Below are 16,610 nucleotides of genomic sequence, written 5' to 3'. Positions count from 1 at the left end.
ATTATGTAAGGATCTCTGGATAAGAGATGACCTGACCCCTTTGAACCTTAGGGTCAAATGTAGATATGTTCAAGTCAATAATTCTTCCTCTGTACATCTGTCTCACTGGGGCCAGCAGGCTGAAGTGATGGGTCTACCAACCTCGTGAATAGTCACCGGAATGAGACTATATGTTGAAAGAGTATCTTTCATTGAACACCCTCCTGTAGTGCCAGCAACTAGGGTTGAGTGTTAGGAATCCATGCAAATAAAATATAAGTGGCAGGTCCCTAGTGTTAGTGGCTCAGGTCAGTAAGCTGCACCTTCACATTGGTGCCTTTACAGTCTCTATAAACAGAAATGAATTGCTTTCTCCTTGAGCACAGTTAGATGTCCATGGCCCAAGGGTGCAGAAGAAGAGAACTGATTAGGCAGAGAAAACCTGGCCAGCAGAGGTATGACTTGTTAGAATACTTCCAAGCCTTCTGGGATGAGGCTCCCTGTGTCACCATGATGGCTTTAAATGCTCTTTTGTTTAATTTTGAATAAATAAAGTTGTCAGGCTGGGCACCAGTGGCTCATGCTGGTAATCCTAGCTACTCAGAAGGCTGAGATCTGAGGATAGCAGTTCAAAGCCAGCCCAGGAAGGAAGGTACATGAGACTATTATCTCAAATTAACCACTAAAAGAAAAAAGAAAAAAGAAAGCTGGAAGTGGAACTGTGGCTTAAGTGGTAGAGCAGAAAAACTCAGGGACAATGCCTGAGTCCAAGCCCCAAGACCAGCATGCGCGCACGCACGCACACACACACACACACACACACACACACACACACACACACATTGTCAACACATTCCATTTTATAATATCAGTTCTAGCTAAAGGTCTTAAATCTCTCTATCACTTGAGCCACACACCACCAGCTCTTTAAATCAATTTCTAAGTTACTCTAGGGGCTTTTTTGATGATAGTAACTATGAAAGTTTGAATAATCATGAATTCACAAAGAACATATCTGCATGTATATATGCATATATGCACATATGTATCTACTTTCTTTTTTTCTCTATGTATATATACACACACATTGTATAACAGGATATTGAGGACCTTCTAGAATTTTATTGCCAATATATAGAGACAGACATCTTGGACACTTTAAACCTGTTCACCGGTGTTCTGTGTAAGGTCTAATAAGGCAAAATTAAGAGCTAACAGTATCTTTTTAAAAGGAAAAACTTGTGGCTAGGTGTGGTTTCTTATGCCTATAATCCCATCTACTCAGGGGTAAGAGATCAGAAGGACTACTGTCCAGACCAGCAAGGGCAAAGTGAAACTGTATCTGAAAAATAATAAAACAAAAAGAATGCTGGAAGCCTGGCTAAAGTGGGACTGTGCCCACCTAGCAAGTGTGAGACTGAGTTGAAAACCAATACTGCCATAAGAACCCCAAAACCTAAAAATTAGATATAATTTTTTCCATGTAAGATTAAGTTTAAATGAGAGACAAAAGGAATGATAGGAATTAATGGCACATTTTGAAAATGGAATGTATTTCAGTGTTTGTTTTGTGCCCTTTCCAGAAGCTGTGTCTATCCACCCTAACCCCCACCTAGTTGTGGGGCTTTGAACTCAGAGCCTGGGTGTTGTCCATGAGCTTTTTGCTTAAGGCTAGTGCTCTACCACTTTAAGCCACAGCTCCACTTCTGGTTTTCTGGTGGTTAATTTGGAGATAAGTGTCTCACTTTCCTGCCTGTGCTGTCTTGGAACTGAAACCCTCAGATCTCAGCCTCCTGAGTAGCTAGGATTACAGGTGTGAACCACCAGTGCCTGGCTCTGTCTTTGGCTTTCTAATGTATTTTGACAAACCCTGAGGAAATTCGAAGAGTTCAAGAAAAGAACTCAATTGAACCAGAGGAGAGCTGGGTTCCAGTCCTGTCTTTAACAATAGCATACTGTGTTGCTCAAGGCCTTGTAAACCTTCCTGTTTCTCAGATTCACTATATAACACAAGGGAATTGAGTTCTAGACTTGACAAAATAAATCACTTATGAATTCAAGATTCTGACATTTCCTATTTTCTGCAGGGTACATTAATTTTGTTTTAATATTTCTTTTTCTTATTTTCTTCCTATTTTGTTATCTTTATCAGAGCCAAACAATTACTTCCTCCAGAAAGCTAATCATTAGCAAGGTGAAGTACAACCATGAGGCCAATGGGAGAGCTGCAAGGGTGAGAGGAGGAGGGCCTACAAGAAGAGGGGAGCAGGAAACACAAGATCAAGAACAGCCTATGTAGCTATACAAATGCCATATCAGCTGTTAATGATGATAGGGTTGGACTATAATAATAGTTAAGGTTCTCTCGGGAATTTCTATTAAATATGCAGACACTTGATCATATAATCTGTCTCAGGTGGCCAATCCTAGTCTCAATAAATAGCACCTCTCACCCACACAGAGAAGCCTCTTCCGGCCTCAGGCCTGGAAGGACCACAGGGGGATGTGGTGTGGTCGCAGAATGGCAGGCAGAGAGGCTTGAGTTTCTGACAGAAATTTCTTTAGAGGATGAAAATAATTGAGAGGTTAGCAATCCAAGGTTTCAACATCTGGCTGACAAAAAAAAAAAGGGAAGTGAGGTCCCCTTGGAAGAGAATCAGGGTGGTCCAAGATGGCTACTAGAGGTGCAGAAAAAGGTGGGGACTGGCCTAGATCCAATGTCAGGCTCTTCTACAGATGCAGTTTTAGGGCTTAGAAGTGGCTTAAAATCTCTCCGAGAATGGTTCCTAACCTGCAAAATCAATAGATAAAAGATAAATTTCCTGCTTTCATTGAACTATGACTAATATAATTCTCATTAGAGGAAACTTGAAATAGCTACACTCTAAAAGAAGTGCTATATTATCAAAAGAAGATAGATTCATGAATTCTATAATGCCACTAAATGACTTTTAAGGAAAAAAACCCTTAGCCTGCATGTCTATCAATAAATATAATATGTGCAGTGAGAAAAAAGATGCAATTTATATTTGCATTTTCAAGTGATACCAATATAGTTGGGAAAATGAAACAAACGTTTCATTACAAAATTAAGTGGAATGTATGTGTGTCGAGTATGCTTGTATGCACAAATACTGCACATACTATATCCAGTATACATGCACAGGACAATTTGGGCCAGGGTGTGGAAAATAGTCAGATGAATTAGGAGGACTTGCTAAGAAGAGTATGTTTGGAGCCAACTTTCCAAGGAGGTCAAGGGCATCCCAGAAGACAGCAAGGCTCTGGGTGCTGGAGTTCCTGGCTTTATCCTTGATCCCTCTGATGTCTATTGTTTCCAAGTTTATCCTCAGTGGCAGACACTGGTTTCCCTGTTCTTTTCATTTTGTCTCATTGTCTTAACAAGCTTTGGCGCTATTCTCCATTTCTTTTCAAATAAAAAGCAGGCTCTAAGCGTTCCACAGTGACAGAATTAAAACTCACAGTCAGGTCTCTGGGACTCTAATCTGAACACCAGGATGCCAGGCTGTGGATATATGAGAGCTGAAGGAAGACAAGAGCAATCAAAGACCAGATGAGGTCTGATCTCCAACAGGAACTGAATCCAGGTTAGTATCTAATGCTTTTTTTTTATTGGCTGGTGTTCTGTCACCTGAGCCATACCTTTAACCCTCCCTCCAAGGCTTTCTGAAGACAGGGTTGGATGTTTATTGGAAAAACAACATCAGAACTAAGTAGCACCAGGACAATGATAACTTGAGTTACCTGCAGTGAACAGAAGGGAACTGTACCTTTGATGAAAACAAAAAAGAACTAGAAGTCATATTGGATGCAGGCAGTCCAAAAGAGAAAGAACAGGGTTGGGAATGTGGCTTAGTGGTAGAGTGCTTACCTAGCATACATGAAGCCCTGGGTTCGATTTCTCAGTACTAAATAAACAGAAAAGGCCAGAAGTGGCGCTGTGGCTCAAGTGGTAGAGCGAGTGCACGCCTTGAGCAAACAGAAGCTATGGGACAGTGCCCAGGCCCTGAGTTCAAGCCCCAGGATTGGCCAGAGAGAGAGAGACAGAGACAGAGACAGAGACAGAGAGAGAACAGAAGAACAGTCCATCTTCGAAAGATGGTGTTGGAGAGCAGGCCAAGGAAACCACGGCACTAGTAAGAATAACAGTAATACAAGGAGTTGAGCTTATTTAAGCAGAAGATGGCAGATTCTTGATGAGCTAGTGATTGATCTTATTCTTTGTTTTCCCTTTCAATGGTCTTCAGATCTTTGAGAAATACTGAAAATGAATGACTATTCTTACCCTTTTCTGACATCTTTCTCTTTGATATTGCCACATGTCAATAAGCAAGCACATGTAGATGTGTGTATGCATGCACCTGCATCTATAATGTGATAACTATCAAACAGCTTTCAACAAAAAAAATCTGTGCCTATGTAGCAATCAGTTCATACTGATGCATATGTATATTACCATTTGTACTAAATATATCTGCTCCATGGGTGTTTACACTGATACTTTATGGAAATTAAATGTGTTCACACTAATAGCATATATAAACTAAGTGTGCACCCATATAAATTTCTGAGGAAAGTGGGGGACAAGGCCAGAAATATTTAATTGTTTTTAAAGCTGTGTTTCTGTTTTTGGAAACTCCTAATTGCTCTCCTCATCATTCAGTAACAGTTGACCCAGGGGATCTTAGGTTTCTGAAATAGCCAGAAGACGTGGCTAGTTTTTTCTATTAAAACAAGTACTCTCTTAAATTCAGGACAGTTCCAAACCTGAGTCTCTGTCTCACATTAATATCAACTTAAAAATGTCAGTTACAGAAAAGTTGAATATAACAAATATGAGGAAAGAGATAAGTTAAACTGCTTTCTTGGTTTGTACCTAGAGTGTCCCTTAAATGGCTGCTTTGGGGAGGTCATGGAACATTTAAGCAGTGGGACTACTGAGGGTGAGTGATTCTTCCACTCATTAATAGAAATGGGACCTCAGCCTTTTCTCTCTCTCTCTCTCTATTATCTTGGCGATGAGGTGAATATTTCCTTCTCCCATTTCTCCTTGCCATAGTGTCCTGCTTTGTTACAGGTCCCCAAATAATGGGGCCAACAGATCTTAGATTGAAATCTCTACAGCTGTGAGCCAAAATAAGCCTTCCTTGTTTTGAAATTTATTTTCCCTGGTATCCTGGTACAGTAATGAAAACTGACTAATCCAAGAATGATACGTGTGTTTAATCTCTCAACACTGGTGCTTGTTAATTGTCAGGTCTTATCCATTCAGATACCTACCATTATAATAGAAGATTAGTAAATACTTATATTAGCGAGTGTGGTTGATATTTCATTCCTAAAGACAATACCACCAAAAGCTGTTTTGTTTCCTTCAACCATTTTATTATGTGAAGAAAGCCTCTTCTCCAGATAGTGATAAACACAATAAGGCTGGTAGGTAGCTTTGCATTTCCTGGGAACTAAGTTTTAGATTTTGCAAAAAAAATAAAAAGGATCAGAATGAATAAGAATAGCTCTAAGGTAATAGGAATTAATTTCATTTATAAAAGAAGTCCCACTTTCAAAATAGATTGAGCGTTTTCTGAAGTAGGAAAATAATAACATGCTCTTCAAAAGTTTTTAGTTTATTTTTTTGAGAATTTTCCTTATAAACACTGGTCAACACACTGCAGTTTTGAGTCTGAAATACTTTTGTTCAGGTTTTTTTTTTTTTTTTTTCCTTTTTTGGTGCCAGTACTATGGTTTAGACTCAGGGCTTGGGCATTGTCCCTAAGCTTTTTCACTCAAGGCTGATGCTCGATTACTTGAGCTACAGCTCTATTTCTGGCTTTTTTGCAAGGCAAGTGCTCTACCACTGAGCCACCTTTCCAGCCCAATTTCTGGCTTTTTTTAAACACGTTAACTGGAGATAAGAGTCTCAGAGACTTTCCTGCCCTGGCTTGCTTGGAACCACAATTCTCAGATCTCAGCTTCTTGAGTAGCTAGGATTACAGGCATGAGCAACAGGCCCCAGGCTACTTTTATTCAGTTTTAAACTTGCCTTCTAAGTAAGTCTGAACCAATCATACCATTGTTAGTTTTCCTTTATTGAAGGCATATTACATATTTTTACAATGGGAATATGTAATATTTTATGGAAGGATAAAAACATTGCCCTCCATCATCTCACTTCATATTTTGTGAATCAAACCACATGGAATGACTGCTTAGTGGAACATGTTCTTTTGTAAGTTAGTCACTTACCTTTCTTGAAAATTTCATATCGGATGGAAAATCCTGCACCATGTGTCTCATAGTCAGAGACAAATTTGATGAAAAGAAATGGCCCTGAAGATACTACTGGAGAAGGGGCAATCTTCCCACAAAACTTTCCCCATAAATGCCCGTTTTCATTTTCTCCATCGATGACTTCCACATAGTCATACCTAGCACACAAACAAGAAAGGAGAAAGGAGATTAATGAGAAATACCTTTGTCTTTGTTCCAGTACTGGAGCTTAAGCAAAGTCTTATCCTCTCACTTAGCTGTTTTGCTCATGGCTGGTGCTCTGACACTTGAGACAGCTCCACATCCAATTTTTTTGCTGGTTAGTTGGAGACAAAAGTCACACAGACTTTTCTGCCCTGCATGGCTTCAAACCACCACCTTCAGATCTTAGACTCTAGAACGGCTAGGATTATAGGCTTGAGTCACCAGCACATGGCTCAGAAAAGCCCTTTTAATTGCAGTAATTTAAAAGCTCATATTATTCAGTATAGTCTGTCAAGAAAAAAAAATGTGGTTTTTGTACCCACCATTGCCATGAAAAAGAAAAAAATAGTGAAATGAAATAATTAAAATGGACTACATCATGTCTGTATACATCATCTGGCAATGCAGAACTATTAAGAATAATGGTGTCCATTATACTTGCAGACAATGTCAGTTAAAGTAACCAATTAACAAGAAAAAGAAAAATCTCCTGAGTATAATTCTCTATTATTAAATTGTGTTCCTTTGTCTGTGGTGGTAGGGTGTCAATACATAATGCTATGCATTCTTTTCAAACTGGGAAGTTCTTTTATGAATTCAGAATGTCTCCTTGGCTAGTCCTCTCCATGAACAATGCTTTGATTTCTGTGCTCGACCCTCTAAACATATGGCCACAGAATAATAAACAGATTCTTTACTATTTTAACTCAATTCTGCCAAACTCCAGACTTCTCAGAGAAAACTCGCTCAGTAGCCACAGTTAAAACACAGATTATTTGCCCCAGACTCCTCTTAGATTATAAAACGTAATTTAGCCACAGAAAAAAATGTTTATTTAAAAATAGAAAGTAAACTTTGTTTATACCTACCAAGCCAGATCATTTTTGGAGGCATATTTTTGGAAAGTGAAATCACTAAGATGATGTGGTTAACAAGCAAACAAATGAACAAATTTAGGCTTAAATAATAATTCACTGAAGAGACAAAGTACCAATAACTTATATCTCTAAAGATCACACTAGAAAAACAGATATCCTTAGAGACTATTTGATTTTAAAAGGTAGAAGGCTGTGACTGTGTAACTATTGTCCCCAACTAAAATAAGAATACTTTGTTTATTGAGTGTTAGATATTTCTTACCATCTTTCTCTTGCTTTCCTTTTTATTTAATCAAGCTACCTAAGGTCTTCATTTTCTCCCAGAACTGTCATAAAAATGATTACAACCTATTCATTTCCAACCTTTATGTTATTTCTATATTTAAGTTGGTTCAAAAGTCCTGGGACATATTAATTTCCAGCATGGCTAAAATATGACAGTCACATTAAACTGAATCTGGCAATTTGAAAGCAATCAAAGTGGGGGGAATATTTATGATGACCCAAGTCGTTTCTTTAACAATCCCTTTCCAAACTGCCCAGGACACATGACTTACGTTTACATAAAATCCCAGGAGACAAGAGCAAAGATGATATCACTGGTAAAGTGGACAAGCTTACAGCTCTCTAAATTAAAAATGACATGACCTCATCAGTGAAAATTGTGTGCCAGCGTTGTATATATTGAGAAGCAAATAAAGCTGACATTGACAGAACTAAGCATTAACATATGTGATTGTCTCAAATGCAGTTCCTCATTGCATGTGATATTTTCAGTAGGAATCACTTGGCTTGCAACATCTCTAGCCTTTCCCAAAGCCATAGAAACTCACAGTGGAATTGTTCCTTTCTTCATCTTGGAGAGATGCTTTGCATTTAAAAGAAGACAAAGGAGAAGAGGGAAGAAGAGGAGGAGGAAGAAAACACTAGTTCAAACTGCTCACCAGTTCTTACAGGCAAGGGGGGCAGCTGGAAAGAAGGCACCTCTGTATTCAGAGGCCTCCCAGACTGGCATTTATGAAGTAATGCCTTTCATCTCTCCTGCTTCATTGACAACACCAGTCTGCATGTTTTGCCCCATGCTTTCTTATAATCTAACTGCAATTTGAAGTGTTGACTGTGTTTGGCCTGGTAACTGTGCACCCAGCTTTGCAATATAGGCCTTTTACTAGAATCTTGACATGGTCTGAATACTAAGTGGCCTAATCTGGGTACTTGCTGTCTAGCAGGCTCAAGTTGGAACAGAGAATGGGACATTCCTGTGAGATGATTTTCTCCCAGGTATCACAGCACTCAGCTAACTCAATCAGGGAATTGCAACAGTTTTTATTTATTTATTTTTAAATTTTGTTGTTGAGCTGATACTGAGGCTCAAACTCAGGACCTGTGCTTGGACTTTTTCCCTTAAGGCTAGTGCTCTATCACTTGAGCCACACCTCCCCTTCTGGCTTTTTTGCTGGTTAATTGGAAATAATTCGCTCCAATTTTTTCTGGAACTATGATTAAAATACTAGCTTTGCAGAAGACCAGTGCCCTGCAACGCTAGTATTTTAATTCATATATCCTATGATAGTAAATACTAAGCTCTTCTCTTGGCAACAATCAAAGCTATTTTTAAAACTTGCTGTGTGTGGGGGGTTGGGGGGGGGATAGGGTAGGGAGAGGTAGGGGTGTGATTAGAATTCCTTCCTAGCAAGAGATAAGTCATTGCATCCTTAAGTGCCAATTTTAGGAAAGTGAATTATTCAGGGATACCATAGTTACAATTGTAAACTGGAAAGCTGCTATCATTTTAACACTTCCCTTCAAAGCATATCCCATCCAAAGAGTATCACAAATAGCAGTTCTTGTAAATGTTCAGGAGAGTGGATGTATCAGGCCCAAGTTGTAAAGGATAGGATTGCCAGGGACATTAGGAAGCAGCTTGTGTCTCTCTCTGGAGCTGACACCAGTTCCACGCCACAGAATTCTCACTGGCAAACACAGTGCCAAGAATGCAGCTGGTGTGCCAGCTTCCCTCCCTGGAGACTAAATGTGTCACCACAGCAACGCACCCAGCCGGATTGGCTTGAGGCCCAGCATACTGAGTTTGCAAATTTTGCTCCCCCCAGCCGGGGGCTGCACATTGCTCTGTTGCTGCTGCCAGTGTAACAAACATCGCCATGCTTGGAATGTCAGGATCCCCAAGGGGAGACAAAAGAATCTGCAAAGGTGAGTAGGAGGGCCCCCATTTGACTCACTGCTAGGGAGACCTGGGGCTTGCAGGGAGGGGTAGGGGTTGGAACTCCCAGAGCTACAGGAGGGCTCTAACTCCTTCTTCCCTTCCTTTTCGGGTGGGTCCCTACGCTAGGAAAAGACTGCTATTGAGGAAAAGGGAATCCAGTCTGGATCCAGAGAGCACCATCCTTCTATGTAAGAGTCTAGAAGCTGGTCCATTCTGTATCCCTGATCATAATACAATGATAAGCCACATCTAAGAAAGAGCCCATAGTTCTGGGAGGCTGAAGTGGGATTTGGAGTTCTGTGACCTCAGGTACTCTATCACTTGAGCCAGCCACCCCCGCCCCTGCCGCCCCTTTTTTTTCTGCTTTAGTTGTTCTTTAGGTAGGATCTCAAAATTTTTGCCCTGCCAGTCTGGACCATGATCCTCCTAGAGATGCTTCCAGCATTAGCTGGAATGACAGTCACGTGCCACCACACCTGAGTCTTCACTGAGATGAGTGAGGTAGTCACGCGCACTTTTTGCATGGGCTATCTTCAAACCGACATCCTCTTGATCTTTGCCTCCTGAGTAACTTGGATGATGTGTGTGCAGCACCACACGCAACCCAGAATGTAGATTTTTAAAAAATATTCAGAACATAACCGACCCCTCTTCCTTTAGACACCATCCTAATCACGCAACCTTCTAGCTTTAAGCATTTCTTTTTCCCCTATTGTGCAGTAACAATGCAGTAAAGCAATGCATTTCCTGGAAAGTAATACAAGACTTCTACCTGACCCATCTGTGATTGCAAGGCTCTTCCCATGGTTTCAGTGTGATTCTCTCCAGGACTGTCCTGGAAGCCAAGCTCTACAATCTATGGGCCTTTGTCTATATTACAGATGTTATGTGGGTGGTGAAACATTTTAAATCCTAGTAGCAACCACGAGTTAGGTTTCCCATAAGAATGATAAAAGAATATAAATTTCCTTCTAAGAATTCTTGAAAGGATAACCCAGAGATTACTTCTTACCCTCCCCACCCCCTACACCCTTTTGGAAAACTTGAATTATGGTTTTAGGAAAATGGCCAAGTAGGGCGAAAAGTGATGAGAAAATGAGGAATGTATTCAGTTAGTACAGAGCTCTTTCAGAGCCTTTTCTAGGTCTTCCAGTGCTGAACAGCCAGGTTCTCTCTTGTGAGTGCAAATGACCCCTGCCTCAGTGGCAGAGCCATTAATGGAAGGAGAGCTAAACCTCTCCAGGGTTTTCTGATACAGTGAGTTACGGTAGCAATGCCCCAGGGCTCCTACACACTCTCCTGTTATTAGAAAGGGGGATTTTAGGGCATGATGTCTTTTCTAATCTCCTTCATGAGGATCTAGCCTCACAGGCACATTACATTCATAATGGAGAAATCTGATACTTCACATCATGCACCAGAGTGGGAACTAATGTTGGTGAATGTAATTTTCACCTGCAGAAATGTGTTTCTGTAGATCTTTGGTTTATTTTGTGCATGGCATTTAATGGCTATCCCAACTGAACAACCAGTAAACACTGTGCTGTTGTCTGAGAGCAATCTTAGATCTTCCCCAGAAGAGAATGGATTTCTTCCAAGAGGATTAGAAAGAGAATTTAGAAATAAAAATAAACAATGCAGAGCTAAGCAGACCAATTTGTCTTCATGTGTGCTTCAAGATTTTACAAAAGATCAATCCCCAATTTGGGCTTGCTTGCTTGCAATGTTCTAATCAAGGTATCTGGAAAGGCTTAGAATAGTTATAGTCTCTTATTTACTAACAACATTCTTCAGAAATTTTATGCACACACATATATTCTGGAATAACACACAGCTATTAAAAACATATTGAAGGAAAATGCTTATAAGTGAAAAATCAGAACTTAAGTCCCTATGTAAGTTAATATTAATTTTTATTCATATGAAGAAAAAAACTTAAAAGAAATATGGGAAACTGTTATTCACTGTTGATCTCTCAGTAATGAAATCATGCTCCTTATTTGGGTCTTTATTTTTCAAAACTTTTACAGTGAACAAATGCTTCTTTATAATCAGATAATAGTTACTTTGAAAATCATCAATAGCCTCTATAGAACAGGGCAAATCAATATACTTGTCTCACTAACAATTTTCTATTTCCTAGAAATGCTTATTTTTATACTGTTTTATTAGGAAATAAATTAGAGATTTTGCCTTTTTTTCAGATCATGGTGTCAATGAGACTGATTTTCTTTTTAAATACCAAAAAGTTATAGAGAATTGGATTGAATGTCATACTTTCTTAAGTGCTGGAGATAATAGTTTTCACATGGCAAGTTTTCACACGAGTTCTCTAAGTTATTCTCTACAGGGATCCCAGGAAGGTTGTTGGCAGACAGAGCCATCCCAGGAGGATTTCAAGATGGGCAAGCTGCGTTCTGAGACAGACACATATATACAGGAGGTAATCTGAAGTGGTAATTTTTTTTTTAATCGGTTGTGGGGCTTGAACTTTGGGCTTGGGCACTGTCGTTGTGCTCTTCAGCTCAAGGCGAGTGAGTCACAGCTTGAGTCACAGCACCACGTCCTGAAGTGGTACATTTTGTGCATTTGTTAGTCATGAATTGGGATGGGATATGGACAGGATCTTATGTTATAGTTCATAATTAGTTATTCTTTTTTTTTCAGTTGGTTATTTTTAGTGGGCTTCATTATGGTATTTTATATGCATATATTTGTGTGTATACATATTGTATATGTGTGTGCACATTTTATTTTATGTATTATATTTATTGTTCTAATGGGCTTCATTATGCTGTTTTTATATACATGTACATATATGTGTGCATATAGATATATACATATACACATATAAATATATAGATTACTTCAATCATATTCCCTTCACTCCTTACTCATCCTTTTCTTTTTCTCTCCTCCTATATCAGTAGGTTCCCCAGATAGTACCCTTTTACATTAATTTCATATTATATTCATATGTATATGTATACTTATGTTTACATGTATACATGTATATATATTACACACACACACATTAAGTTTAATTCCACATATGGGTAAAGCATTCATTATTTGTCTTTCTGACTCTGGTATAACCTGAAGACTTCCAGGTCTATCCATTTACTTGTATATGAATTCTTTCTATTTCCTTCTTCCTTTTCCTTCTTCCGTCCTCCTTCCTTGTTTTCCTCTTCCTCTTTCTCCTCCTGCTCCTCCTCCTCCTCCTTCTCTTCTTGCTCTTCCTCCTTCTTTTCTTCCATGTTCACTCCCTCCTATCTATCTATCTATCTATCTATCTATCTATCTATCCATCCATCCTGAGGATTGAACTCATATCCTGGTGCTTGCTAAGCAGTCTCTCTACCATAAGCCACACTCTCTGTTCCTTTTTCTTTTTTACTTGTTATGTTTACGGTAGGGTGCTGCTTTATACATAGCCAACCTGTGATTCTCCTACGTGTACTTCCCCATGTAGCTGGGGATGACAGCTGTGTACCACTGCGTCCAGCCTTTGGTTGAGATGGACTATCATAAACTTTTTGCCCAGATTGTCCTCAACTGAAAGCCCTTGATCTCTGTCTCCAAATCCTTTATGACAGAATAATTTTAGTTGGTTCTTATTGCTAGAAAAAAATTCACTAATTTTACTTTATTTTCAGAGTGAGTAAACATGTTTGCATTACCTTTCTATTATCTTAACAAATGAACAGAAGGTTTATTTTTATTTATTTTATTTTATTGTGAAGATGTTGTATGGGGGGGTTACAGTTACATGAGTAAGGCAATGAGTACATTACTTGTCGATCATTGTTACTCCTTCCCTTCCTTGTTGTCCCATTATCCCTTCCCTCTCCCGGCTGCCACACTCCTATCCTCCCTCCCCCTCCCCCCACCAAAGTTGTAAAGTTCGTTTCCAATATACTATCCTATGTCTTTGTTTCAGTGTTTTGTTATTCCCCTTCCCTTCCCTAGATTAGACATATGTATATTAAAAATGCAGAGTATCAAAATCTAGTACAGTGACAACAGGGGATATGCCATAAGGGAAAAAACATACAAAGGAAACAACAACAACAAAAAATAATAAAATCACATGGTACATTTAAAACAGTAACAATAATGACAGACCTCTTATATCCATATCTTGGGGTTCATTTCACTTAGCATCATCTTATACGGTCATTTGTAAATGGTTTTTGAACTTTTCAGCTCACCTGATAAGATTATCCTATATGTCTACTAATTATTGCAAATAAGGGAAACCATGGGATCTAAATTTCTTTGGGACTGGGTAACTTCACTTAATATGATTTTTTTTCCAAGTCATTTCATTTCCTAACAAATGAGCTGGTGTCATTCTTTCTGATGGAAGCATAGAGTTCATTGTATATTTGTACCACATTTTCTTGATCCACTCATCTACTGAGGGGCATCTGGGTTGGTTCCATAGCTTAGCTATGGTGAATAATGCTGCAATAAACATAGTCATGCTGGTAGCTTTAGTATGGTCTTATTTGTGACTGTTTGGGTAAATGCCCAGAAGTGGGATTGCTGGGTCATGGGGGAGTTCTATGTGGAGTCCTTTGAGGAACCTCCATACTGCTTTCCAGAATAGCTGAACAAGTTTACACTCCCACCAACAATGCAGTAGGGTTCCCTTTTGGCCACATCCCCTACAGCATCTGTTGTTATTAGAATTCTTGACTAAAGCCATTCTAACTGGGGTGAGGTGGAATCTCAATGTTGTTTTAATTTGCATTTCTTTTATGACTAGAGAATTTGAGCATTTCTTCATGTGTCTACTGGCCATTCTTATTTCCAGAGGAGGTTTATTTTATTTCAGAGTTTTCTAGATTTTATTCCATGATTGGATGGCTTTGTGCTTTGGGGCCTGTGGAGAGGAAGTATATCATGAGGAAGTGCAGTGGAGCAGAACCACTCACTTCAGGCTAGGGAACAAAACAAGAAGGAAAGAAGGCACCAATGTCCCTTCAAGGTCACATTCCCCCTGTAACCTAAAGACCTTCCATTAAGGCATATCTTTTAAAGTTACTGCCTCCCATTAGATCCACACTGGCAACCAAGACTATACAACATGGGTCGTTGGGGAACACAACACAAAGTAGTAGTCTCAGAGTATATTCAGGTATATGTGATTATGTGAGTGGGGAGGAGAGAAGGGAAACAGAGAGAAAGAGAGAGCAAGAGAGAGAGAGAGAGAGAGAGAGAGAATTCTTGGCTTATAAGGACTTAACAAGTTGAGGAATTCAGTGGATTTTAAGTTGGTGGTTAATGGGTTTCCCACCATGGCTATGTTAGCTTTTGTGCTCTAGCTAGATGTTCAGGAACCATACTAGATTCCAAGCCCAGTCTGGACCAGGTGAAACCAAGGTGGATTCTGAAGAGAGGAATGGCATAGTAGCACCTGAGCCTGAACACAGGCAGCTCAAACACAGAAGAGTGAGGCTGAGCCAAGTCCCTCTCCATGACAACTAAGTGGGAAGGCCGGCCTTCTGACCACTGGCAGGGCTAAATTCACCCTGCTTGGCAAGGCCCCAGATCACAAGCACAAAGAACGCCTGTGCCTAAGTGTCTTCCTAAGAATCCCTAGAAACAAGCTAAGCTGCAACCTAGCTCTCCTCTTAGTTCGTAGCCTGTAGTCTAGGTTCTTTAAAGTCATTCTAAATCTGTTCAGGCTCTGTGCTGTTGACAGAATCTTGCTTTGTTTGTTACAGTCATATTCACCTTTAAAGTTTTTTTCCACATTTTTTTATTAATAAGGTTTTTTTTATTGTGAAAATACCGTACAGAGGGGTTACAATTACATGAGCAAAATTATGAGTACATTTCTTATCAAGCATTGTTGCCTCCTCCTTTGTTTCCCCTTATCATCCCTGCCCCTTTTCCTTCTTTAAAATTAAATACCATTGCTGCTGCTCACATCTGTAATCCTAGCTACTCAGGAGGCTAAGATCTGAGGATTGCAGTTCAAAGCTAGCCTGGGCAGAAAAGTCCATGAGACTCTTATCTCCAATAAACTACCAAAAAAGCCCCACAAAAAACACCACAAACAACAAACCAAAAACTCAGAAGTAGAGCTGTGGCTCAAGTGGTAGAGAACTAGCCATGAGCAAAAAGAAGCTTAGGGACAGTACCCAGGCCTTGAGTTCACTGGCACAAAATCAGACAATCAATCAATCAATCAATAAAGTCTCATTGCTAGGGAAGAATGCTGGATGGAGTAACACTGATCAAGATGCATTGTACTCATACATTGTACTCATTGACACATTGAATTGAAACACCCTTGTATAACTATTTAAAGATAATAACAACAATAAGGTCCCATATTATCCCCATATTTTTCACATGCATTTTATCCTTTTTTGCATACCTTTATTTATTTATTCATCTGTCCATCAGTTTCTTTATCCATTTATCTAGCCTTTCTTCCTATCTATGTCTTGCCAATCTGCACCCTGCCTGTGTATTTTAATGAGGATCATGGGGAGTTCATCTTTTACACAGGACTTTCTTCCATATTTTTTATGATACTTTCTAAAATTCAGTTTTTCTTTTATTCTACCAGTTCCTTTACTAATCCCATAAATCTAATTTCTAACCTGCATCATCGATGCCTCTTGACCTGTAATGTGTTTTTGGGTATCTATACCAAGCAATGTGCTGTCAATATGGTCAGTATATTTGATTACATTTATTTTTTCCTGTGACATATGGATAACCCCAGCATTTGATAAGGAAAGTGATCACTTTCTCTGCCATTGAACTCTTCGCAATATTATTATTCAAACTTAGGGTCTGTCTTTGAGCAGCCTGGAGACCAAGGTTTTTGAATGTGCATAGCTTTCAAATGAAGAAAAGTTCTGAAGTTCCAGGATGACTGGCTAGAACCAAGCCACTGAAATATGAGGAGTATGGTGTCACCAAGATCAAGGCAACCCGGTACTCACCTGTGGCTAGTCATGTACTTAAGTTAAACCTTCTCACCTTAAACTGACTACCAATTACAAATG

At 39.4% G+C, this 16,610-nt stretch overlaps 1 protein-coding gene across 3 annotated transcripts in view; it reads right to left on the bottom strand.

Annotated features, from left to right (window-relative positions):
- The window catches only part of Nrp1 (neuropilin 1), a 172,251-nt gene that overhangs the window by 98,497 nt on the left and 57,144 nt on the right, over positions 1 to 16,610 (bottom strand). For all 3 annotated transcript variants that reach the window (XR_006148365.1, XM_042685935.1, XM_042685936.1), the window contains exon 3: positions 6,247 to 6,428. Coding sequence is in view for 2 of the 3 variants with exons in the window: in XM_042685935.1 (XP_042541869.1) it covers positions 6,247 to 6,428 (182 nt within the window). In the remaining variant the exon portion in view is untranslated. The remainder of the gene's footprint in view (positions 1 to 6,246; positions 6,429 to 16,610) is intronic.

This window comes from Dipodomys spectabilis, unplaced genomic scaffold (genome assembly GCF_019054845.1).
Source record: "Dipodomys spectabilis isolate Male_0828 unplaced genomic scaffold, ASM1905484v1 ptg000096l, whole genome shotgun sequence".
Lineage (NCBI taxonomy): Eukaryota > Metazoa > Chordata > Mammalia > Rodentia > Heteromyidae > Dipodomys > Dipodomys spectabilis.
The sequence above is the reverse complement of the archived record's forward strand: the minus strand, read 5'-3'. Positions and strand labels throughout refer to the sequence as shown.